Source organism: Sorex fumeus, unplaced genomic scaffold, assembly GCF_029834395.1.
Source record: "Sorex fumeus unplaced genomic scaffold, SorFum_2.1 ptg000051l, whole genome shotgun sequence".
NCBI lineage: Eukaryota > Metazoa > Chordata > Mammalia > Eulipotyphla > Soricidae > Sorex > Sorex fumeus.
This window is the reverse complement of record NW_026606108.1, coordinates 12885373-12913227: the sequence shown is the minus strand read 5'-3', so window position 1 is coordinate 12913227 and position 27855 is coordinate 12885373. Positions and strand designations below refer to the sequence as shown.

The following is a 27855-nucleotide window of genomic DNA, read 5'->3' as shown; positions in this document are numbered from 1 at the left end:
CATATAGGTATCACATATACGTGCATATATATGTATATATGTGATATGTATATATGATATGTATATGTGCTGTGTATATCAAATATATACACACTCACATATATGTATATCATATATATGACATATACCATATATACACACACATACAAATATGTGTGTGTGTGTGTGTGGCACAGCATGCTACTCATTATATTGTAATTTCCCACTTTCTTCTCTGAAATAACTATTACTACTACACCCTACCCCATTTATTGAAAACTCCTGAAGTATAATCTATGGAATATCTAATTCCACAATGACCCACCAAGGCATGTCAGTTTAAATATGAGGAAACTGGAACCCAAAGAGCTCAATATACTTGCCTGACATCATATACCCAGGATATGGCAATGGCAGAACTTGAACTTACACCCACACCCATCAAATCCATGCCCTGGTAATGTTAGTAAAGGAGTGTGACTGGGCAGAGCTGACACCATATAGGACTAAAAAGACACTAGGAAGTGCCCTGAAAACTGTCTGAGTTGTCACGAGCAGACTTGGACGAGCCTCACCCATGAGGTAATCTGTAAAAAAAAAAACCCAGGTACGCGAGACCTGTGACTGAAATCTCCAAGTTCGCAAGGAGTGGGAATGGAGCTCTTCCCCCGCATCTCTCAAGTTTTCTAGTAGCTTTGCAGTCACCCCCATAAACGGCCCCTGGCACCATATAATCTCATCAACTGCCAAGACCCAGAGACTCAGAAAAAAAGCTCCTGGAATTGAGCAACATAGGCCTCACCCATGAGTGAATCTGCTCTACAATTGTATTCTAAATTTTAGAATTTCTGAAATGACATCTTATACTCTACATCACTGATGTACCAAGCTTTGGGGGAATAATTTGGGATTTGGGATTTGGGGTGAAAACATTCTAAATATGGTGGTGGGAAGGTGCAATGGTGGTGGGGCTGGTGGTTGAATATTAAATGTAGTGAATTATTGTGAATAAAATTATAAAATCAAATAAAATTTAGAAATTAAAAAAAACTCAGCTGAGGACACATGAGGGAAAAGGACTTGTTTAAAGATAGACCGAGAGATAAAATAATAAACAGGAAAATGACTAAGAAGTCACTGCAATCATCTATAAATGGAACAAGGAAAATATGAATAAAGAGAAAGACGAATTTGAAAAATATTTGGCATGCAGCTGGTCACAGCAGATAAGTAAAGGATGACCTCAAAGAACGATGCTTACATGACTAAAAGCTGACTAATAGATGTACCTTTGATGTACAAAGTATAAAAGGAATACTTTTACGATGGAAATTTCCATTTTAAGCACATTGGAGTTGAGAAAACAGACAAATACACAATGCAGTATTGAACAGGCAAGTAGAGAGGACCTCAGAGCTTAGCATGAGTGGGCAGGGGGATGCAGAAGGGAGGAGAACTGAGTGATAGATGAGGCCACAGGATAAGTAAGCATTCCAAAGAGGGGAGGGGAGAGGCCCAGGAGTAGTAGACCTCGGGTCCAGTCTTAAAGGACACACAGGACATGAAACAGGGAAAAAATGGCAGTGTGGGGAGTTGCCCACAGTAGCCACTAGGAAGTTGTATTCAAAACAGAAAACATAATGAGGTAATCCTTGGAGCTAAAATTTACTGAGTGCTTACTCAGGACACTGGTTTACATTCTCTGCATGCACTTGGTAATTTACTTGTCAAAAATTCCAAGTAGAATACATTATTATTAGCACCTTTTACTAATGAGGAGAAGAAACACAGAAAATTGCAGTAGCTTCCTCAAGATCATACACATTAATAACAAGCCAAGCTGGGTAGTTCCGAACCATTTGCTGCATAGTTCTTGACTCATTCTTAACCATTTGCTAAAAATGTAGAGAAACTAACATCAAAGCTATGTAGAACAACTTGTCTCTTGGAGCATTCTATGCTTAGCAAAACACACAAGGCATCTATAAGAACACAGATACAGGTGAGGTGGAGAGTGATCCTCAAGAAGATGATAAATGAAAAATAAAAAGACGATGATAAATGAGGCTGAGAAAGACAAATAAAGCCATTATTATACATATTAATGAGGTGAGTGAAAAGTGCCATGCTTGCCTGAAAGTTATATATGTTTCCGGGAGAAAAACAATAAATCTTTAGTAATGAAATCCAGCTGGTGAGTGGAGAGCGAGAGATGTCTTGCCTGAGGAGAGAAGAAGAAAAGGCACAGAGAGGCACGCAGACAACGAGGACACAAACTCAGAAAATGACGCTAGGTCACTTTTGGGGAGATGCTGAACAGGGCACATGACAAAAGCACTACAAGACAAGGGAAGAATTTGATTGATAATTGACAAAATCTCTGGGAAATTTGCATGTGCTGTTTTCTGAATCTGTCTTCTAGATTGGTTCATAATTTCGCCCTACCCTCCCAACATCTGCCTCACCCATACCCCCAGCTTCACCTGCACTTCCCTGTTCTGGACTATGCACTCCAGGAGCAACTTTGGCTTTACTTATGCTATTGCAAAGGTGGCTAATTTTACTCTGATTACCTAATTATTACCTGTATTCTGCACTAGACTAAAAGCTCTAAGATTCAACACTTTCTTCAGCTGTTCACCTTTATGCTTCCAGAGATCAGTTCAGCTCCTGGCAATTAGAAAAGACTCAATAAATATTTGATAAATTAAAGATTCTCTAGCATGAAATTCAACTCAATAAACAGTATATTATGTGAATAGCATATATCTGCTTTAAAGAACAAACAAGAAGGGGGAACTTTAAAAAGCTGTTCTTGCAGAAATGCATTTCTATGCTGCTGGGAAACAAATGTATGTGTGTTACACAAGTTCATGATGATAGACACTTTTCATTTACACATTACAAATTTGAGTGGTTCTCCAGAGAGATCATTACAAAATGCACACACTTATCTCTAGCACAGAACAGAATACACAATCTTTGAGTGAGAATTGTATGTTTTACACATCAACCTGCATTAAAAGATATCTGTCACTGAGAAGCTGTCAGAAGGTTTTTGCAGATAAAACACATCATATTCCTGGGCTGCCAAGTGGAAGAGCAATGGATCAGTTGGGCATATTAAAGAGAAAATATGACAAAGCAGCAGAGAATTCTGTCTTCAAAAACTTGAGACGTATTTTTTAAGGGGAACTGCATTTGATGCTGTATCTTGGACAAAGTATAGCAAAATAAGAAATAGGGAGCCAGCATGGTGATAGGTCTGCAAAATATGCAGAAGAGGCCAGTGGAATGTTGCATAGGACAGACGGGATGGCACTTCTCTATCTTGTGGTGGAAGCTCCCTAAGGATGCCAGTCAGTCCTTCAGCTGGCTTACTAGAAGATGAGTTCTTCTCTTCTTGTCCGCAGAACATCCTTCTCTGCACCAGACACTGCCATTCTCCTGACCATATAGTTCTGCTACTGCTCGGAAACCAGGTTATGTCATCTCAGCCCACAACTAGCATTCCAGGCAAAGCCAACTGAAATTCTTCCATGTGAAACAGAATTTAGGTTTCATTTCCTCTAGACTCAAGAGTTAAGGACATTCAACTCATGTGCTTCTAATTTTCTAGATCCAGCCTGATAATTAAAGCAATAATAAGATGAACAACAAAAGAATAGGCAGGGCTAGAAGATAGTGCAGAAGTGCCATGCATGCTGCTGAGCTACTTTGATCTCTCATACTCAGTATGGTCTCCTGAGGACTGCCAGGGGTCACTCCTGAGCAAAAAGCCAGGTCTAGCCTCTGAGCACTTCCAGGCATGGCCCAAAGTTTTTGGTAAAAGGTTCTTTTTGGAAGGACTCTGGTATTCAACAAGTGTTAATTCCAGCAAAAGGAGAATCAAAGATTAAAACATATTGCTATAATTAATAAAATTGGTGGTTTTCTTACAAAAATCCAACTGACCATCCAGTTTGGTCATCACCAACCTCTATAACCACTGTTGGTGATGACCAAACTGGATGGTCAGTTGGATTTTTATCCAATATTCACATGGATGGTATGGTATGTTGTAATTTTATCCAATATTCACATTATTTCTCTCAGTTTTTATATCTCTCTCCGTTTATATCTCTTCCTTTATTTGTAATATATTCAGCATCAAACATTTATATAATTTTTTCAGAAGAACAAAATTATTCTTAAGACTACAGTTTGAAGCTTACTTTTTTTTTTTCATATCAAATACCAATATACTCACGATATCACTCTAGGACAACACACAGAGCTGTTCTTCATACTTTTTATGGCTACATTATATTTTCTTTATAAAAGCAATACTAGAGATACTTGGTTCATTTTTATTCACCATAAAATCTTAGGTTGAAAATAATCAATAGTATCATAACACCTTAGTGCATTTGTCAGCATCCCTGACCCATACACCATGATACCTGTATTTTTAGATTGTTTTGGAATTGTTGTTAGTGAGGCAATAAACATTTGCTAATAGGATTCAATTCTCAAAACACCAGAAAGCACCATGGATGGAGACTGGTAGTTACATACACATTTTATATTAATGACACGCTGAAGTTAGCTCGATCCAGGAGTCTGCTATCTGGGTGGGATCACAAACCACAGTGAGTTATCCTGTCAGAGAAGCACTACTCACTCTCAGCCTATCCCAGACTCCCAGCAGCGTTATAGAGGAGAACCGGACATTTTTCCAGGGGCCAAACATGGCACCTGCTTGAGATACTCCCTCTATGCTTTGGCCCCATCCCACTGCCAGGCTTAGAGGGATACAATCAAAGCAGAAACAGGATGAGGAGTAAAATCAGACTCTACTGTACAAATGTTCATGGTGTTCCTGCAAACTCCATGAGAACATCACCCTTGGGACGGGGATGTAGAGACATTTGGAAATTCCCTAAGCTCCCAGAGGCAAATAAAATCATCATTGGAATTTATGATCCCCCCTGCCCATTAGAGAAGAAATGGAATTACTGGCTTTATTGCTCTAAAAGAAAATGTGTCCAACATTTCATTTGTTTACCTAATACCCAGATCAGGACTTATGCCATTATTAGCTCATTGTCAATCTCCTCAGTAAAAAGTAAGCTCCCTTAGGGTTGAGACCTTGATCTCATTTATATCCTTTTACCTTTTCTTATTTGAAAAAGACAGTGACCTTTAAGAAAAATTTAATGAGTTCACTTTAATCACAGTTGCACTAAGGTATACAAAAACAGACAAGAATGGACTGCTGGCGTGTGCGGGTGGTTCAAGAGTAAAGTGAGGATTGAACTAAAATCTGAAAGACATATAAGAAAAGAAAAAGGAAAGGGTACTTCCAGGCAGAAGGAAGGGCCAACGCCTCTGTGGCTGAGCAGAAAGGAGTTGTGTGAGGCAAGGCCTACAGCAGTGGATTAGGGAGGTGGATTGGCAAAGGGCATGAAATGAGGGCTGGAAAATGGATGAGAAATGGACAATGCAAAACCCTGTATACAAATGTGTGTGTTCTTGGTCCTCAGTGCAATGAATAGCCACAGAAAGGTTTTTAAGCAAAGGACCAAAGGATCAAAGTTAAATTTATCACTGGGGGTTATGAGATCTTAGAACTGGTGAGTGGATTTGAAGAATTTAAAATAGATCTGGAGAGAACTCTCAGAAAGTTGTTATAGTGACTTAAGCAAGAGACTTCATTAGCTCGGGTTAAGCTATCAAGATGTAGAGAAATAGAGTAGGATGTATTTAGGAAGAGAAATTATGAACTTGTCATAATTTAAATGCAGGGAATAAAGAAAGACCACACTAAGAATAGCTCCCTGGTTTGTGAATGATGAAGCTTCCAGAACAGCTGTTCAATGAGAAGGGATATCAATTTGGTAAGAAAGATCACAGTAGGTAAGGACAGTCATAAGAACTGAAAGTGGCATCACAGACACGGGGCCAGAGCTGTACTTAAATCAATGATCTCATTTTATCCTACAACTGCAATCCTAGAAAATAGGCACTAGTTATCACTTTCCCTTTCAGAGAGAACAGCATTAAAAACAGCAAAGGGGTAGCAACTAACTGCCACTCTTAGAGTTGAACATGAGCAGAGGTCAGATCTGAACCTAAGTATCTTCAATTTTAAAAGGCATGGCCTCAAAATGGCCCATTCTGCCACATGACAACTCAAGTCTACTCGGGAACATTTTATTTTAAAAGAACTTGATGATTCGGGGCTGGAGTGATAGCACAGCGGGTAGGGTGTTTGCCTTGCACGTGGTTGACCCGGGTTCGATTCCCAGCATCCCATATGGTCCCCGAGCACCGCCAGGAGTAATTTCTAAGTGCAGAGCCAGGAGTAACCCCTGTGCATTGCCGGTGTGACCCAAAAAAGAAGAAAAAAGAACTTGATCATTCACCTGAAAAGAAAATCTTCCTCAGATTTTTTGGTCGTTCTTTCAGGGTTTCCCAGAATAAAGTTCTCTACCTATGGGAAGATGAGTGACTCTCTACTTTCCTCATTTTCCTTGCTTTGCTCAGACATTTCCATTATTGTCAATTTCTATATCCCACTAATTTTTTCTATAATAGCTTTCATCTCACCACTCATAATAAACTACAAATCACCTTGTAGGATTCCTATATTTTTTTAGCTATTTCTATTTTATTTTGCCTAATATGAACTTTCATATGGCATATACCAACTATCTTAAAAAGTATTGGGGGCTGAAGTGATAGTATTGTGCGTAGCACCTTTGCCTTGCACAGAGCTGACCTAGGTTCAATTCCTGTAACCATATATGATTCTCTAAAGAAGGCAATGATGCAGTTCATTAAGATTTCTCCCCATCAAGGGTGAAGGAAAAAAAATACAAAATTATTATGCAACAGGAATGAAAGACTGGACTGGAGTTCAAGATCCAAACCATCACTGAGGATTTTAGAATCACCTTTAACTTTCTGGAAAAGAGACTACAACTTCATATACGCACACCCAAATCAGCATGTTCAACTTTTTGTATCGACAGGTTCAGGAGAGAGTCATCTTCAAACATAGAAAAATGTCACTCTGAACTTCTGAGCTCTGTCTCAGGCAGATTATTGTTTGCTCCTGCTCAGCCCCCTCAAAAGTTTCTCAGAGTCAAATGTTCATAGTTAACTTGATTGCCTCTGCTTCTCACATTCCAGATTGCAAGCTCCTTGAAGGCTGGCTCCAGGCTTCGCTAATCTCTATCTTCAGGGCCTTGGAGAATATCTAACAGAAAAGGACCCTTGGTAAAGAATAGGGAGTAAGTGAGTAACCGGGTTTACCTCTTGGGCACTTCTTTCTAATATGGATTTTAAAGGCACAGCCCTCTGGCTCCCATGCATGTGCTGTCCTTACCTATCCAGGGAGATGCAGCAGAGGTGGAAGATGGACGCCGTCGTGAGCAGGACATCCAGAGAGGTCCGCACCAGGCAAAACATCTCCCCATAAATCCACATGTCCTGAACCAGCTCGATGGCACCAAATGGCATCACCAGCACCGATACCAGCAGATCCGCGAAGGCAAGGGATACAATAAAATAATTGGTCTTTATTTTCCTAGGAGTGAAAAGATATGAGAGGAGGCAGGGAAAGGAGGAGGAAGAAGAGTGGGGAGGAAGAAGGGAGAAGACAAAGGGAAAGAGGAAAGCAAAGAAAGAAGGAGGGGGAAGAGAAAAGACATGTGTAACATGTTTCCCGAAGTTCAGCTTCCCCTTTGTGACAGGGCTGCAAAGACCCTGCTGGTCTGGCCCCTTCTGACCTCTTTTAGACTTCCCTGAAATCACATCTGCTCTTGTTTTTCCCCCCTCAAGCTACACTGGTCTGGTTTAGCTCTTCTGACCCTCCCAGAGCCCTACACCCCATGCATGGAATCCACACCCCAGGACCTTTCCATCAGCAGCCTAGTCACACCCCTCCACCTTCAGTCATTCTTGAGTCCTAACCAAGAGGCACCCTGTCTCCCACAGGGTCACACTTAGCTATATTCAGCTCCTGGACTGACATATGACTCATTTATGACGCAGTCAGAAGTGTAACATTCGGCACTCAACCTAGGGTCGCCATGGGATGAGTGCACATCTTGCTCAGAAAGGAGGGCACAGAAAGGCCAAGTCAGAGCCCTTCACCCCCTCCCATGACCCAGTGGCTCACTCCAGCTGTATCCTAGTATCATTCAGTGGATTTTTATAAATATGGGTGCTTGGGTCTCTGTTCACATCACTTAGCTGAGGAAATTTGGGTGATTAATACACCCAGACATAGACCAAATATGGGACTAAATTTCACATCAGCAATGACTTCAGAAAGGGCATGTCCCAGATATTTCTTGGGACACATTTAGACTACACATTAGTTATTTTAAAAGGTCTTCTGGTAAAGAACAGGGCTGAGATCGGGAAGGTGAGAAGAGCAGAAGACTCAGGTTTAAATCCTTCACCATTCATTTGTTGGTCACTCCTTTTCTGGGCCACTTACAGGGTTCAAGGGTGAAAGGAAGGTGTTTTTACATGAAACATTAAATGCATATGTGGATCACTTGCAACCATTAAAACAATGGTAAAGCTGGGCATGGAAACAAAGAGGTGGCGATTCACTTAATGCCAACACTTGTCATGTTAGAGTTTTAGGATTACATGTTGTCTTTGTTCTCCTGCTTTATTTTCTGTGGTTCCTTTGTAATTTTTGCTTTCATAATTACAAACCATAGTGAATATATAAGTTCTGCACTCAAGTTTCAGAAGAAATCCCAGAACAGTTTGTGGTTTCATCAGGAAGCCCCCTGGTGCTCTCACCTGAGCTGCCTGTCCCTGCACACAGCCACCATCACCAGCAGGTTCCCCAAGATGGCCATTAGGATCACCACTGAGAGAAACGTGAGCAGCACCACCTTCTCCACAGACCCGAAGCCCTCCTTGGAACTGGAAGACACACATATGCACACACACACTCATGAAAACACAAATTTAGATAAGGCAAAGAAACTCATTTCTTGTTTACCTTCAGGAAACAGAAATATGAGAAATATTAAATTATTGAAATTAACTTCACCCTCAGCAGCCACCTCATCTTTCATTGTGCACCTGAGGTATGTGAATGTTTGCATCTGTCACTTGTCCTATCTAGTCAATTTCAATGTTGTTAAAAAAGAGGAGGCCCAGAGAGGCATAGTGGCTACCCTAAAATTGTGCCAGTATCCTCCATCAGAGAACCTGTGTGTCTTTTCTCCAGAGAACACACTTCAGCTTGTATTCAGAAACATACTAAACTGATATCTGTTCTTGGTTCTTGGTACCTTGTGATTGGAACTTTGTCTGTTCTATGAACCCTGGTAAATTCAATTTCAATGCATCATTTGCAGACATACAATTATGGAAAGATGGCATTGGATGGGCTAGGTCTGCACTAATATTATGACACTCTGTTGCTATACCAATCCAATGTGGGCAGGCAGCTGTTTCTGTGTTTGGTCAAAACTTGCTTAAAGATTGTTCTTCGATAACAGACTTGAATCCATTGATCTCAGATTTTGTGAAATCCATTAGAAAATCAGAAGCCAATCAATAAGCCCCTTACACTGCCTTGAACCACATTTCTTTTGGTGCCTGGTATAACATGGGTGCTTCTATCAATTTAGCATATAATTTGATTCTATAAATACACACCCTCCTAGTTAATAAAATGACATTTTTGCTTATTAAGTTGGAAGTGAATGTGACATGTCAATAAAAGCATATTATCTGCAGATTATTCAGAAATTATAGTAAAAATTTTTTGGGGGTGTGGCATACATCCAAGCATAGCTCAGGGCTTACTCCTGGCTCTGTGCTCACAGATCATTTCTGGTTGCACTCAGGGTACAATAAGCAGTGCCAGGGATTGAATATGGGTTGGTCATGTGCAAGACAAGAGTCCTATGTGCTGTAAAAAAGATTTTACCTTTTATTAAAAGAATAACATGTCATTTTAAAATGAGGTTTCAGGGACCGGATATATAGTACAGTGGGTAGGACAGTTTCCTTGATATGGCCAACCGTGGTACAATCTCAGGCCTCCCATATCCCAGGTCCTTTGAGTACTGACTGGATTAATTCCTGAATGCAGAGCCTGGAGTGACCCCTGAGCATATCCAAGTGTGGCCCCAAAATGAACCATAAAAATGAGGTTTCAAAGAAACATGCACTTCTCAGAATAGGTCAGGAAGGCAGCTCAAAGAGGTGGAGCTCTGTATGCACTTGACCCTCTTTGATTTCTGAGACTATATGTTTACCCCTCCATGGCCACCAGCACTGCAGAACTGAGTATCACTGGCAGAGGACCCTGGGTACGGCTGGAGAGACTCTACTAAAAAAAATAAACAAGCAAACAAATAAAAACAGAAAAGAGACTTGGTCCTGGAGAGATAGTTTTGCAGTCAAGACTCATGCCTGTCTGTGTTCAGCTGATCCTGTTGCCTCCCTGGAACCACATGGTCCCTCAAGCATCACTGGGTGTGGCCCAGGAAGCATCTGCACATTTCCAAAGTATTAACTATAAAACAGGCCAAAAAAAGTCTCAGATCCAAACCCCACATTTCCATATGAGAAGCTGAGTTCCCAGAAGAACTATGCTGTCAGAATACATTTGGGTCTAGTCTGAGGGAGGCTGCTTGTCAGACCCCAAGAACAAGAAATCCTCTTTTAGAGCTCTTTCCATTAAAAGCCAATTGCTCTTTCACTGCTATCTGGGGCCAGCAGATAGCAGCATCCCACCAAATTCAGGTACTGGCCTCACCCCTAATTTTTGATCCTAAACCTGGCATAGAAGACACAGTGTCAGCTGGAAGGGGTAAGGTCATATTGTAGCAGGTGGAAAAGCAAAATAGCAAACGCCCTACCGCAAAGGAAGCACATTTTTGAGAAAGGGCAGGTTGCAGATGGGAGACACCCAGAGAATCAATGAATTTCCTCCCAGGATCATATTAAAAGGCATGATCCATAGTATCTGCAAATTTGAACAGATTTCTGATTAATGACTAAAGATTAAGGGCTCTTAATAATATAAGAGGTCTCGGGGAGAAAGTCCAAAAGGCACTTGTTTGTAGCAGCAGAGGCAGCAAACCTGGTTCAAATCTTCGGCACTCTATCTTCTGAGCACTGATAGTGGTTACTCCTGATCACAGAACCAGGAGTAGCCCCTGAGTACTACCATATGTAACCTCCCCACCCCCACCAAAAAAAAGTAAAATCCCAAAACAGTGACAGGTAAGGGAGACATTCTCACTATCCCTGTCCAGAAGAACTTACAGGATTTAAATTTTGCATTCAGCTCCTGCTGGATTTTAATTTTGTATTTTTAATTTGGAAGGGATGGGTTTTAGTTTCTCCCACTCCTGGATTCTCCACTTACATGCTCCCAGCTAAGTGTCCCCTCCACTGTTTCCTGATTGCCTATCATCTTCCTTCAGCTCATTTGTTCTCTCGCACAGCGATTACTGATCTCTACAGTCTGCCACAAGTGGGACCCCTGAACTAACAGCATGAGCATCACTGATGCTCATTATGGACCTGGAAGCTTGAGAGAAATAAGAACCCCTCAGGGCACCTTTCCAGATTGAGAACCAGAATTTGCATTTTTACCATATTTTCCATAAGTTCATATAAACACAGCATTTGAGTCTGACTTTCAAGCTCTGATCACAATTTTTTTAAATCTCTACAGTGTACACTTGCTCATTGTGTCCATCACTAATGAGACTTTTCAGATTAGGATTTTATGTTCCTCTTGGTTTGTACCCTAAAATTTCCCATATGCCCAGCAGGTGATACATATTTGATAAATAATAAATTTAATCTAACTTTTTCAGTGGATTCACTGAGATAAAAACTGCAATTCTCTTTTTAGAAGTCAGGTTGCTGTTATTAAAGTGCTTAAAACAGGTACTAAGAAAGTGGCATGTGTCTAAAGGCACACACATGTGTGTATATGCCTGCATGTGTGTGTGTGCATGTATTCATGTGAACGCATGGATGCGTGTGTGTGCACACACGTGTGTGTATGTGTGTGTGTGTGTGTGTGTGTGTGTGTGTGTGTGTGTTAGAGAAAGATCTTGGAGTCAGTTGTTCCGGCTGTTAGAAAAAAAATCATGATCTACTTTAGTTATTGTCTTTGTATGGGTTTCTGAAATTAAGAACAATGATTGCTATTTTTGCTATACTTTAGCATATACAATCCACTTTCCTATATATTAATCTATAATAAAACTTAACCACAATCATTGCCAAAGGTTTTTCTTTACTAAAAGTAAGGAAAGAAATAGTCATCAAGTTTGTGAAATTTCATTAATAATGGATCAAGAGTTTACTGATAATGCAAAAAAAAAAGAGAGAGAGAGAAATTTCCCTTAAGAGTAACTGTCAAAGAACCACTCTGAGAACTTTGAGAACCATCTGGTCATATCAGACAAAGTTATTGCGTGGGTCAGAAATAAGGGTGTTCTGAGTAGGCTCAGTGCTAGGGGTTTCCACCTGGCCTGAAGCAGCCTCTATCCTCTCTCAGCAGTGACTCTCAACTTCCTGCTGCATACTCGAATCACCAAGGAGCTTGTTAAAATGCTAATATCAGAGCACTTTTCTAAGAGATGCCGATTTAATGGTATGGGTTATAGTCTGACCATTGAATGTTTCTGAATATTTAAAGTGCCAAAGTCATTTTGTTGTGCAACCAAGGTAAAGAATTACCTGTAAGAAAAGTAAGGCATAGCAGTGGGTAATAACAACTTTATGTCAATTCACGATGACCTACAACGACTTACTAGTGCTGTTTTGAATTCCCTGACTCAGAAACTATTTAATAAGGCCTAGAGCTCAGTGAGATACCACTTCTCAAACCCACAAGACTCTTATCATCAATTTTGCAAGAGTTGTTCCAAATTAAATTATCTTTATAGGATTTATATCTAATTTGATGGACAGCTCAGCCTAATTTAAAATTTTTCTTCTCTGGTTAAATTTTGCTTATCTCGCAGGTTAAGGCCTAGCTCTTCTGAGTTCCTAGATGGCATGCCACAAATGAAAACACATTGACGGTGACACCCTACGTGACATGAAATACTCCTTGCCTTATCCAGAACTGTTTACCACACATAGTTTGGTTTTCTTCTCCTGTAAAAAAAAAAAACAGTAAAGAAGGAATAAATCTAATTGGCCTGTGAGTGTTTGAGGGAGAATACATATTTGGAATGTGTATTCAGATGGTCTCTACATAAGAAAGGAATTCAGGGGGCTGGAGCAATAGCACAGCAGGTAGGGCATTTACCTTGCATTCGGCCAACCCAGGTTTGATTCCCAGCATCCCATATGGATCCCCGAGCAATTCCCTGTGCATCGCTGGGTGTGACCCACAAAAAAAGAGAAAGGAATCCAAAATCAACCAATCAATGATCACAGAAATAGTACAGGGGTTAAAGCACTTGCCTTGCATGTGGCAATCCCAGTGCAATTACTGGCACCACATGTGTTCTCCTAAAAATAGTCATTCCTGAGTACAGAAGCAGGAACAGCCAGAAATAGCTTCTGTGCAACAAAAAGCACTCTACCTCCCCAGCAACCCTCCACCTCCTTGACCCCCAATCAACCGGTTCCACCTGCTTACAAACTAGGAATCTTCCTCATATAGTATCCTGATTTATGGTTATATATATATATATATGTATATATATATATATATATAGTCACACCCAGCTATGCACAGGGATTACTCCTGGATCATGCACTCAGGAATTACTCCTGGTGGTGCTTGGGGGATCATATGGAATGCTGGGAAGTGAACCCAAGTCGGCCCCATACAAGGCAAACACCCTACCTGCTATACTATCACTCCAGCCCCTAATTTTTATTGTGACAAATGTAACCTAAAATGTACTATTAATACATAAAATGACCCCTAAGCATACAATTCAGTGATGCCAACTTTATTTATAATAATGTACACAGCTATCACTATAGAATTTCCAAAATTATTTTCATAATCCCAAATAGACATTTTTTATCTCTAAATAATTTCTGCCTCTTCTCTAAGACCCTGACAACCATTTCACTCTCTAACACAATGAAGTTTGAAGTACTAGACTTCTCACTTAATTGGAATAATAAGGTATTTATCTTTCTTGTGCCAGAGTAGTATTTCACTTAGCGTAATATTTTCAATGCTTGTTTATGTTGTAGCATGTACAACACTTTGTTTTTCATAGTTGAATAACATTCCAAAGTGTATATATATGTATTATATATATGAAATATATTCATATTTATGTTTAAGAACTTATCTGTTTGTGGACTCTTGATATTTTTCCCCTTACCTTTTGGGTCAGTGTAAACAATACCACTATGAACACAAGTGTATAGAACTCATGAATCTCCCAGCTTTTGATTCTCTGGAGTATATACCTATATCATGCAATAGAATCATTTTACATACAACTTTTAAAGAAAATTTATTTTGAGAAACTGTCATTCCTGCTGCACAATTTTACTTTTTCATCAGCAGATGTTAGTATGCTAGATATCCAGTTCTGCCAAATTCTCTCCTGCACTTTCTTTCTTTTGTATTTTTGCTTTGTTTTCAGAATGACCATCCTATTGGATGTGAGCGGTAATCCATAGACCTCTATATCCTCTCAGACAATTCTTGAGTCTGGGACCTCAAAACAAAACAAAGAAGGTATTACTTGTTAGGAAGTTCACACTAAATCCATTACTGTCTAGAGGTGATTCTCAATTTTGCTTGCATAGCAGAACGCTTGGGAACTTAAAAATTTACAAAACTCAGATTGAAAACCCAGACCAATCAAATCAACATTCTTGAGGCCCTGGTATTACTAATTTAATATGGATCCTTGGGTAATTTTAGTTCTCTACTAAAGTTGAAAAGCAAGTTGACAGCAGATACAGTCTTCAAGGCTGGTGGAAGACTGCACTGTTGAGTCTTGCTTGATGACCCCCTTTAATAACCAGTCTTTACCCTCATTGGTGGTCCTCCACTTTCCCTCTTAGAATATATATACTTTTTTGTCATAGTAGTATCACCAGCTGGGCTGGAGCAATAGCACAGTGGTAGGGTGTTCGCCTTGTATGTGGCTGACCCAGGTTGGATTTCTCCGCCCCTCTTAGAAAGCCAGGAAAGCTACCGAGATTATCATGTCCACGTAGCAAAGCCTGGCAAGCTACCCATGACGTATTCCATATGCCAAACACAGTAATAATAAGTCTCACAATGGAGACATTACTGGACCTGCTCCAGCAAATTGATGAACAATGGGAGGACAGTGCTACAGTATCACCAGCTAATACTTTGTATGTTTTCTTGTAATCTAGTCATTTCTGGCTTTCTGTTTTGCTTTTATCTACTTCCTAGGGCATACAACATTATATATCAGAGCAGTGCCCAGAAAAATATTGTTGAATGAATAGAGACATAAATCTTCTTTCAAATGACAGCCCTTATAATTAATAAGAAAAACTCTTGTGACTCAGCCCTGGGTTGCCTCTAAGTAAAATTTTCTCTGTAGCTTCAAGCAATTTTCAAAGACATTAAAGAATCAATTTCACCATTATGACTGTATAATATCTTTTTTTCTACTCAATCAGAAAATAACAACATTTATTACATTCTTTATACACATTCTTATGTACTAGAGTACAGGTGTACTCCACATGTACTAGTCATGTACTATTGACTAGACCCAAAGGCAGGCACTGGGGAGGGTAATGGAAAGGATATGCAGTGTTATTCTCTAGGGCCACTACATAAGTGAGAATTTGTCAGAAGACATTTTAGGAAACAGTAGATGCCATGAAGAAAATGAAATATGTTTGTTGATTGTGGGACTTTTGATGAGGATGACTTTAATCTGAGATCTCCTTAGGCAAAGCAGCCTTCAAGAAAAGGAAACTCAACAAGTACAGAGACCTTGATGGCAGCACAAGTATGAGCCCTCTCCACTCTGGCCCTCCAAACAAAGGGTGGAAATAACCACCTCATTTGTTAGACAATTGACCTCAATTAACATAACCTTAGATCAAATTAGTTTTGAGCAACTATGTTATCTTATTAAGATATTTTCATTTAAATCTTGATTTGAGTCTTCCCTCTCATGTCTGTATTATAATGGTTGGAATTTAAGTGGTTTAGATGGATATACCTTAAATTTCTTTTCATCTGAACTTTTGCTGTAAGTAGTCAATCAATCAAAACACTTGATGGAGTTGAATCAATCAAAACACGGGTTCGATTCCTCCGCCCCTCTTGGAAACCCCAGCAAGCTACCAAGAGTCTCTAGCCCACACGGCAAATCATGGCAAGCTACCCGTGATGTATTTAATATGCCAAACACAGTAACAAATTTCAAAATGGAGACGTTACTGAGCCCGCTTGAGCAAATCAATGAACAACGGGAGGACAAGGATAGTGACAGTGACAGGTGTGGCCCAAAAAAGAAAAAAAAAGTGCTTCCTTGTTCTGTTTTTTCTTTTCTTTTCCTTTCTTTCATTTAATTGAATCACTGTGAGATAGTTACAAGCTTTCCTATTTGGGTTACAATGACACAATGATCAAACACCCATCCCACCACCAGTGCACATTCCCCACTACCAATATCCCCAGCATACCCCCCCATTCCCACCCTCCCTCTGCCTTCATGGCAAAAATGATTCTCCATAATCTCTCTCTACTTATTATGGTTTGCAATACAGACCCTGAGAAGTTATCATGTTTGGTCCTTTATCTATTTTCTGCACACATCTCCCACCCCGACCAATTCCTCGAGCCATTTTTTTCTTAGTGATACCTTCTCTATTCGAGCTGCCTTCTCCCCTTTGCCTTCCTCCTATGGAGCAATCTACTTGTCTCATGTATCGACTATCCTTACGTGTCAGCCTCATGTTATGTTGTTTTTTACTCTACAAATGAGTGCAGTCCTTCTATGTCTGTCTTTCTCTTTCTGACTCATTTCACTTAGCATGATACTCTCCATGTCTATCCATTTATAAGCAAAGTTAATGACTTCATCTCTCCTGACAGTTGCACAGTATTCCATTGTGTAGATGTACCAAAGTTTCTTTAATCGGTCATCTGTTCTAGGGCACTTGGGTTGTTTCCATATTTAGGCTATTGTGAACAGTGCTGCAATGAACATATAGGTACAGATGTCATTTCTACTACTGTGCTTTTTTGCATCTTTGGGATATATTCCCAGAAGTGGTATGGTGGGGTCATATGGAAGCTCAATTTCTAGATCTTAAAGGACTGTCCAGAAAGGCTGGATTAGTGGGCATTCCCACCAACAGAGAAAGAGTGTCCCTTTTTCCCCACATCCACGCCAGCACTGGTTGCTTTTGTTCTTTGAAATGTGTGCCAGTATCTGTGGTGTGAGATGATATCTCATTGTTGTTTTGGTATGTATCTCCCTAATGGCTACCATGTGGAACATTTTTTATGTGCCTCTTGGCCATTTGTATTTCTCTTTTGAGGTAACTTCTGTTCATTTCTTCTCCCCATTTTTTGATGGAGTTGAAGGTCTTTTTCTTGTACAATTCTACTAGTGTCTTGTATATCCTGGATACTAATCCCTTATCAGATGGGTAATGGGTAAATATTCTTCCTATTATGTGGGATCTTTCTGTATTTTGGTCACTATTTCTTTTGAAGTGCAGAAGCTTCTTAGTTTGATGTAGTCCATTTATTTATGTTTGCTTCCATTTGCACGGTCAATGCTGTTTCACCTTCAAGATGTTTTTAGTTTTTAGTTAATGTTGTGGAGTGTTCTGCCTACATTTTCCTCTATATACCTTATGGATTCATGTCTGATATTGAGATCTTTAATCCACTTTGATCTGACTTTTGTGCTTGGCATTAGACAGAGGTCAGAGTTCATTTTTTTTACAGGTATCTATCCAGTTTTCCCAGCATCACTTGTTGAAGAGGCTTTACATGTTCCACTTCACATTTCTTGCTCCTTTGTCAAAGATTAAATGGTCATATATTTGGGGGTCTGTGACAGAATATTCGACTCTGTTCCATTGGTCTGCAGGTCTGTTTCTAGCCCAGTACCATGCTGTCTTAATTACTACTGCTTTGTAGTACAGTTTGAACTTGGGGAGGGTGATGACACCCATATTCATTTTCCCAAGGATTGTTTTAGCTATTCATGGGGGTTTATTGTTCCATATGAATTTCAGGAGTGTTTTGTCTATTTCTTTGAAAAATGTCTTGGGTATCCTGATGGGACCGCATTGAAATTTGTATAGTGCTTTGGGCAGTATTGCCATTTTGATAATGTTAATCCTCCCTATTCATGAGCAGGGGATGTGTCTCCATTTCCTAGTGTCCTCTTTTATTTCCTGAAGTAGTGTTTTGTAATTTTCCTTGCATAGGTCCTTCACCTATTTGGTTAAGCTGATTCCGAGGTACTTGATTTTCTGAGGTACTATTATGAACGCGATTGTTTTTATAATGTGTATTTCTTCTCTGTCGTTATTTGTATATAAGAAAGCCATGGACTTTTGGGTGTTGATTTTCTAGCCTACCACTTTACTAAACCGACCTATTGCTTCTAGGACTTTTCTGTAGTATCTTTAGGGTTTTCTAAGTATAGTATCATATCATCTGCAAATAGTGATAGCTTGACCTCTTCCTTTCCTATCTGTATTCCCTTGAGACCTTTCTCTTGCTTAACTGCAATGACCAGGACTTCCAGTACTATATTGATTAGGAGTGGCAAAAGTGAGCAACCCTGTCTTGTGCCCTATCTTAGAGGGAAGGATTTTACTTTTTCCCCACTGAGAATGATACTTGCCATGGGCATGTGGTAGATGACTTTGACTATATTGAGGAAAGTTCCTTCAATGCCTATTTTGCTGAGAGTTTTCATCATATATGGGTGCTGGATCTTGTCAAATGCTTTTCCTGAGTCTACTGACATGATCATATGGTTTTTATCTTTTTTTGTTGATATGATGGATTATGTTGATCAATTTCCAAATGTTAAAAACCATCCTTGCATCCCTGGGATGAATCCTACTTGGTCATGGTGTATGATCTTTTTGATGAGTCGTTGGATTCTATTTGCTAATAGTTTGTTGAGGATCTTTGCATCTGTGTTCATCAGGGATATTGACCTGTAATTCTTTTTCTTTTTAGTATCTCAGTCTGCTTTTAGTATCAGGATGATATTTGCTTCATAGAAACTGTTCGAAAGTGTTTTTGATACTTCAATTCATGGAAAAGCGTAAGATGATTGGGAGTAAGTCCTCTTTAAAGATTTGGAAGAATTCACTAGTGAATCCATCTGGGTCAGGACTTTTGTGCTTGGGGAGAATTTATTACCGTTTCAATTTCCTTGATGGTGATAGGTCTGTCCAGCTATTCCAAGTCTTCTTGGTTCAGCCTTGGGAGCCTATAGGAATCTAGGAATTTATCCATTTCCTTGAGGTTTTTGTGTTCTATGGCATGAAGCTTGTCAAAGTACTCCCTGAGGATCCTTTGAATTTCTGTAGCTTCTGTTGTAATGCCCTCCTTTTCATTTCTGATTCGGTTTATTAGGGTTTTCTCTCTCCCTTTCTTTGTGAGTTTTGCTAGAGGCTTATCAATCTTGTTTATTTCTCCAAGAACCAGCTCTTGGTTTCATTGATCTTTTGGATTGTTCTTTGGGTTTCCATCTTGTTAATCTCTGCTCTGAGTTTATTATTTCCTTCCTCCTGTTTGGATTGAGTTCCTTTTATTGGTCATTCTCCAATAAAAGAGCTGTGAGGTTAGGTTACTTATGTGGGCTCACTCCTCCTTCCTGACCAATGCTTGTACAGCTATAAACTTTGTCCAATAATTTTTGGTAACGTGTCCTCATTTTCGTTCATTTTCAGGAATCTTTGATTTCATCTTTGATATCCTTTCTAAGTCACTCGTTGTCCAATAGTGAGCTATTTAATTTCTATGTGTTTGATTTAGTTTTCTGTTTGTGTGTGTGATTTACTTCTAATTTCAGCACATTGTGGCCTGAGAAGATTGTTGATACAATCTCTATCTTCTTAATTTTATGGAGGTATGTTTTGTGGCTCAGAATTTGGTCTATCTTGGAGAATGTTCCATGCACACTTGAGAAGAATGTGTACTAAGCCTTTTGAGGAGTTATTCTCTTCCTATATATTCCATAAGAACCATAAGTTACCCTCTCAGATGAACTTTTACTAGGTTAGCTTAACCACCAGAAACACATTAGCCAATAATTCATTAAGCCCATCTCAATTAATTTTGCATTATAAGCAGAATAGTAAAAGAGCATGAAGCTCTAAACCACAGGTCACAATGGTAAAGCAATGCAGAAGCCCACCAAGATTACTTATTGAAGAGGCTAGCCCAGAAGACACCAACAGTAATGAAGTGCTAGACAACTTCTCTGACAAGGAATTTAGAGGGTGCTCCCGAGGATGCTTAGGGAGCTAAAAGAAAAATGGAAAGCAATGACAATAAAAGACAAGAGGACTTGAAGGTAGAAATGAGGAAAATGCAAAAAAAATTACAAACGGAAATGTCAGATTTGAAAAATCTGGTAGGTGAATTGAAAAACTCAGTGGAAGGCCTCAGCAGCAGAGTAACAGCTGCTGAGGACAGAATCAGTGAGCTCGAAGATGAAGTCCAGAGACTCTCCATAAAAGAGCAGAAAATGGACAAGAGACTTATAATCCGGGAATAGATGGCAAGAGAAGATCGTGATAAAGCCAAGAGGAGTAACATCAGAATTATCAGAGTCCCGGAGGGACAGGAAGAAAACCCTGATGAAGAAAAAACTGTCAAAGACATCATTGCTATGACATTTTCAGAGCTGAAGAAAATATGCAACCACTTTCAGGAGGCTAGAAGAAATCCGAATAAAAGTACCCAAGACACATCCTGATCAAAATGACCAAAACCCTAGATAGAGACAAAATTCTGAAAGCAGCAAGATCAAAGAAAGAAATTTTCTATAAAGGACCATCCTTAAGATTCACAGCTGATTTGTCTGATGAAACCCAAGGATGAAAACCAGCTGTCCTTGGGGGTCTGTTTAGACATGCAGCCCAGGGAAGGGGTCCTGCCGCCGGGCGGGTACCTGAATGAGTGAGCAGAGAGTGCCCAGAAAGGTTCAGCTTTGGGTGCGTGCAGTGTGCCTCATTCCCGTTCCCTGCAGAGCAAGGATAAAAGCCAGCCGTTCTCAGGGATATAGTTAGCAGCACAGCCCAGGGAAGGGGCCCTCCCGCCAAGCAGGTACCTGGATGAGTGAGCTTCTTTCTTTCTTCTTTCTTTCTTTCTTTCTTTCTTTCTTTCTTTCTTTCTTTCTTTCTTTCTTTCTTTCCTTCCTTCCTTCCTTCCTTCCTTTCTTTTTCTTTAATAAAAACTGGTTATTGTGACTATGCAAATAAGATGGCTATGTTGAACTATCTTCCAACCTGTCAGCTTGTTGCTAAATAAAGATTTCTTTGTAATCACTTTTGTCACAAGGCTAATTGGTCCCTCAAGCTGAAGTGAGAAGGACTTCCACAATTACAGAACTAGAATTGCAAGTGCAAAGGCCCTGAGGCAAAAAAATACCTCTTGTGTTCACCATTGGAGGGGAATAAACAAGGGATAGTCTTGGATGAGCTCTGAAACGAGTCAAAAATAGATTCTAGGGGCTCTGTAGGAGCTAGTGAGAAATTTATCTTTTACTAGACAATAAATGATAAAGTAATAAAACTATTTAAGCCAAAAAGGAAACTGGATATATAAGTATGACAGAAAGCAAATAAATCTGTCAGGGAGCCTTGCCAGAGTCCAAGGGAGGAAAGCTTCTTGGGGTAAGGTAGTGACTGTGGAGAGACAGAGAGAGAGAGAGAGAGAGAGAGAGAGAGAGAGAGAGAGAGGTGAAATCAAAGTACACTTGGGAGATAAATGTTTAGGAAAGACCAATAGATTCCATATAGGAGTAAGATGAAGGTGAAACAAAAATTATATTTTTAATTTGCTTCTCTGAGTAAAAGGTATGGGAAAGCATTGTTTGGTATAAGACTCTATAAGAATTTCAAGTAGAAGTCAAGTAGGCAATTGAATATGTGATGTGGATTTATGGAACACAGAAAGGATGACTGGGCAGGAGATAAATCTTAAGGTCTTCAGTATGTGTTTCCATACTTCTTGGAAGAGACGAATGTGACCACTAGTCACAGAGCACTCCAACACTGAGCCATGAAGGAGAGGAGGAGGCACCAGAGAAAAGACTAAGAAAAATTTCCAGGAATGTTTGAGGAACATTACACATGAATGTAATGTCCTGAAAGTTGAGAGCAAAGAAAATAGTCTTTGGACATATCACTGAGCCACCTCTGGGAATGAAGTATAATATAACAGAAGCAAAGTATCTTGTTCATTTGGGGCAGATGGGGGAGAGCAGAGGGCACACTTGGAAGTACTCAGAGCTTACTCCAAGCTCTGTGCTCAGAGATTATAGCTGGCGGGGCTCAAGGGACCATGGGTGTCAGGGATTGAACCCAGACCAACCACGTGCAAAGCAAGCTCCATACCCACTACACTGTTTCTCCGGCCCCTAGAGCATGTTTATCATGTTATGCATTGAACGTTGCAATCACATTATATTTGACGAGAGGACTCCATAACTAGACCAATCATGGTCCTCATCTAACCAGGAGGATGCCATATGTACCTTACCTACCCATTAAGATCTAACTCTTAGGCCCAATAATTCAGAACAGCAGTAAGAAAGAAACATCCTTCTTGAAAATTCATACATTTGGGAAGGATAATGAACAATTTAAAAAATGATCACTTTCTTTATCCGTACTGAGTACTACTGCATAGCCCTTTGTTAAATATTACAGGTAAATTAGGTGCAATTTAAAATTAAAACATTAAAAAAATTTTCATTTTCTTACCAATCAACTATTAGTTGGAAGGATACAAAGGCACCCTGTCTTAAAAAGAGAGGCATTCCCTTTTCTTAGATCATTTACATTAGAAAATTTCAACATACTTTCTCTGAACTTTTAGGGTGTAAACATTTTTAAAAGACTCTTGTTGGTTGTACAGGCTAAGATGATGTTTCTCAGGGAACATTCTCAAAGCCTTGCTTTAGAAATATAATCATCAATGAATAGAGAACAACAATCTCCCAGTCTTAGTTGGCACATTTCTCCAAGTTGTAAAACCACCTTTTATCATGAAAACATAAAAACTTGTTTTCCTTTGGATAAACCCAATTAGTAAATATAAAAGACCAATAAGATTTTTCTCCCTATCCTTTCACAATCTGTTTCTTGAAACTTGTCCTATTCTTTATTCCACGGGAATTGAGTTCAGACTGCATTCTAGTATTTCTGTCTTACCTGCTCCAATAGCCACGTGTGTTTAATTCCATGTGATTTTTGTCTATACTGAAACAATAAAAATTATTTTTTACAATTGTGATGTGTGTTGTCTTCATTATTTTTATTAATTGCCCTGAACAAATTCCATAACAAGTGGAGTACATAAAAGCTAGTCAAACATAATTGCATGGCTATTATTTCTTACATAATTACTTCTTCAATTTTCTTTTAATTAAAGCAGAACTCAGAGTGTTTATAAATATGTTGTTTTTCATCATAACCAGTGGCTGGAGCGATAGCACAGCGGGTAGGGTGTTCGCCTTACAAGCGGCCAACATAGCCGACCCGAGTTCGATTCCTCCGCCCCTCTCGGAGAGCCCGGCAAGCTACCGAGAGTATTCGATATGCCAGACACAGTTACTACAACAAAGTCTCCAATGGAGATGTTACTGGGCCTGCTCGAGCAAATTGACGATCAACGGGAGGGCCATCATAACCAATATCTTGAGCAATTGCAATGTCTTTTAAAAACATAAGTAATTTCCCTGTAAATGTATACAATTTTTTCTTGAAAAACTAATACATAAACAATGGTTAGATCCTGCAAAACAAAATAACTTACTAACAATGTCTGCAATAGTCAGCTCAGAAAGGTTTGGACTTATACAACAGTGTCTGCATTCTCCCTCTTCCTACCTGCTTCAAACTCAACACTAACCACAGAAGGCCAAATATGCTCCCCAAAGCCACTTTTTGTTAGCACATCTGTTGTTTCCTGATGCTGGTGACCTCCACTGAGATCCAAAACCTTCTTTAATTTCCTTTAAAGCTTTTTGTATTCCTCAAATGACTGTAAGTCTTTGCTAAATGCAAATGATAGTTTTGCTAGACTAAATAATCATTCTCTGTATGGTCTTCAAGTGTTGCTATGTTCTTTATTTTATTTTATTTTATTTTATTTGCTTTTTGGATCACTCCCGGAGATGCACAGGGGTTACTCCTGGCTCATACACTCAGAAATTACTCCTGGCAGTGCTCAGGGGACCAGACAGGACTCTGGGAATCAAATCCAGGTCGGCCGTGTGCAAGGCAAACACCTTACCCACTGTGCTATCTCTCCAGCTCCAAATGTTACTATGCTCTTGATATGTTCTAGATATGATACTTTTCTGCATGCCTACACTTTCAAATCTGCCCAGTTCTGGGGAGAGAACATGTCTTATGACTTAGCTTCTGTTACTTTGAGTTCTTAGTAGGTGTCTAGGTTTCTCCAAGTCAAATATTTTAACAGGGTGCTCTTTTCCTTAGAAATTATTTTATTTTATTTTTAACCAAGGACTAAAGATAATTTGTGTAAAACTGTTCCCTAATGAGAAGTGTCAGAACAGTGGTGCCCCAGAATCACCAGGGAACGTGGCAATCACCTGGAAAGCTTGGTGAAAACAGACTGCTGGACCAACCCACATGGTTTCTAATTCAGTGCATCTGCATCTGGGCCTCAGATTTACATTTCTAGCAAATTCTTAGGCAGATAATACTAAGGCTGTTGATCTTGGAAACACATTTTGAAGACAGCTGACACTGTTGTAAAGGATGCCTGTAATTTCAGCTCCGTATTCCTCCATTGTGGATGACTTTCTTTGCTTCTAGGTTTTAAACTCAGGTCTAGAAGTGGGTAGATTTTGATTTTGATCTCGACCTGACTAGATGGTAAACAATGGACTAAGGAAGTTTTGCTATTGGGTTCTTCATCTTCATAATTACCATTAGGTAATTGGCATTACCAACGGTCCTGATGACCTTTTCTCGGAAGAGACTAGTGCTCAATGTCCTTAAGAGACTTAAGATCCTACAGTTATCAAGTGGAGCACCTGGGATTTAGAACCATATATTTGGATTGCAAATCCAGTGCTTCCCCACTAAATTTTAAGCATGCTCATTTGAAACTGAATAGATTTCCTTCCTTAAAAAAGACAAGTTAAGTTTTACTTGTTATCTAAAAATTTAACATACAAAGTGTTGATAATGACAGCTTAATATACCTCCTGTTCTTTTCTTTTTAAGTGCTGGCTAAAGAAAATGGCTTAGAAAGATAAAGAAAGATATCTTTCCAGAATATAAACTGTTTATAATGGAGTTTCTATGCAATTCTGAAGAACTTTGTCTTGATTGTTTCTGAGGACCCATTAGAGGAGTGTGGAGGAATGGGTTTGGTGGTTGGTGTAGTGAGGATGAAGGTTAAGTCGTTTTTAGATGCAAATAAGAAGAGGAAAATTTCTAGTGACAAGCTTTTTTAGACTTCAAGGGACTTAAAAAGCATAGATATCAGGCATGAGAAAAACTTCAAAGCCCCAAAGCATCTGTATGTCTAGAGTATAAAGGAGTTCAAGGCTGCAAGGAATACAAAGGATTTTAGGATCAAAGGCATGAACACCAGTCTGAGGCTAAACCTGAATTAAGGCCCACCTGAAAAGTGATCTGAGAAGTGAAATCCACATCTGTGAGGAGATTCACAGTGCTGCACAGATTTTTAACCATCAGGGATTTTATTCTTCTTGGAACTAAATTGCTAGAGAGCAGTGCCAGTAAATTAGACCTTTGCAGTGGGTCTCATCTTGAAAATATACATGCTTTCCAAACCGGAACTCAGCAACCCACAATAGAATTTATTTTCTTTAAAACGTATACTGTGGATTCTTTTTATGTAGATTGAGTGCAGGGCCTCTGGTTTGATTTGAAAACAAGTTTGCCCATACCAGTTTAGGTTCTAGAAATAGCCATCAGCTACAGAATTGTGTTTTTTAGGAAAAAAAAAACCCACTGTGGTATGTTTTTGGTACTTGGTTGATCATGCTCTCAAAACTATTCTTGTGGCCATGAGAAATCCAGCCCTGGGGGGAAAATGTGAAGCCCATATAGTCAATCATTTACTCCAGGGATAAGGGCTCAGGGAAAAGAAGAATTTCCCATACATTGCTCTCTGCCTTCTCCCAAGCCCTTTGCTATGCTGCTTCTGTCACGGGAACAATGGCTAATGGAGCCAGTTTTGTGTATTTGCCAGGGATTTGGGGATTGCTATTGCTAAGTGTTTTATTTCTCTTCTTGCCTCTATTTCTGATAATTTTAAAATCGGATGAAAGCAGAAACTACTTAGTGTTGCTCGGCTGCAGGGGCAGCCAAACAGCAGTCAAAGGGCCAAATCCAGACCATGGCCAGTTTTTGTAAACAAAAGTTCATTGGAAGAATCACAACAATCACCTCTGTATTTTCTATGGCTGTGTTCCACTAGAAAGGTAGAGTGGAGTAGTTATGACAAACTAGAAGACCTGAAATGATATACCTTTTCATTAACGCTACTGGGGAAAGAATTTTAGTCATTTGTTTTGTGGGGGACCTCCCGAGCAGGGTCAGATGGTCAGGGATACTGATGATACTCTACCTAGTTGTGTGGCTACCAGTTCAGAGCTCACCTCAGAATGCAATACTACTTGGACCCAGTGGTACTTGGTGCTCCAGGACTTCAACCCATCAGTGCTGGGGGAATGAGGTATATATATATAGCACTGGGGGAACAGGACATCAACACTGGGAACCAAACTCCAGGTCTAGTGAACACAAGGAATGTGCTTCATCTTTTTGAGCTATCTCCTCAGCCCCAATTCTTTTGTTTTAACTGAAATAACATTGCTTTACAAAACTGTATATGTTTTATGGGTGCAATTCTTTGGGAAGTCTTAGTTTTGCAGAGTCCGAGGGATTTTTTTCCATTTAACTTTGTCTGTTCCCTTCCTTTCTGACCCCTTATGATATAAGTTTGATCATCCCTACTCTTTTGGAATCAGTTTGTCTAAAGTAGAACAATGTACAAAGGCTTGAAAATCTCTGAGTTCCTGAACAGAGTTCTAATTAATGGGAGTGATTTGTCCTCACTATGAGAGAGTAGCAGCAGGAACCAGGTGTCTCCTCCCATTTCTCTTCCTTTACCTACTCAAGTAGCTTTTACTTCCTTTCTGTAAGTCTGCTGTCAATAACAGATTGAGGACTTTGTGTTTGCTTTAACAAGACTGTTACAACCACTCAGATTCTCCCATTGACTCTGTCATCATTTAAGCTGACTAAATTTAAACTGTCTGCAACTGAACTATTGAGTTTCCTCACTTCAGACCTGCTTGATATCTCAATAAACAGCAAATCTGTCTTTCCAGTTGCTCAGACTGAAAATCTTGGAACAATTCTTAACAAGCTCTTTTCTCTTATACCTCACTCACAAAACCGGAAAAATTCTACCAGCTCCACTTTAGAAATGTCTCCCAATTCGTAGCCCAGTTCTGCCACCATTATTCCATGCATTATGTTGTTAAGTATGTTTCATATGTGTTCCATTAAAAAAATCAACATACATTTATTGTACATGAAATTCACCACTAACATTACAATCCTTTATCATATAACAAGCCCCTTTTAATGAATTTACTCTCCCCTTTCCTATTTGTA

The 27855-nt window shown here is 39.5% G+C and overlaps 1 protein-coding gene across 4 annotated transcripts in view; it reads right to left on the bottom strand.

The window, feature by feature from the left end:
- The window catches only part of HTR4 (5-hydroxytryptamine receptor 4), a 211990-nt gene that overhangs the window by 91756 nt on the left and 92379 nt on the right, over window positions 1–27855 (bottom strand). For all 4 annotated transcript variants that reach the window (XM_056124494.1, XM_056124495.1, XM_056124492.1 and 1 more), the window contains exons 3-4: window positions 8788–8913; window positions 7352–7552 (exon numbers count right to left, since the gene is read on the bottom strand). In XM_056124494.1, coding sequence (XP_055980469.1) covers window positions 7352–7552; window positions 8788–8913 — 327 coding nt within the window. The remainder of the gene's footprint in view (window positions 1–7351; window positions 7553–8787; window positions 8914–27855) is intronic.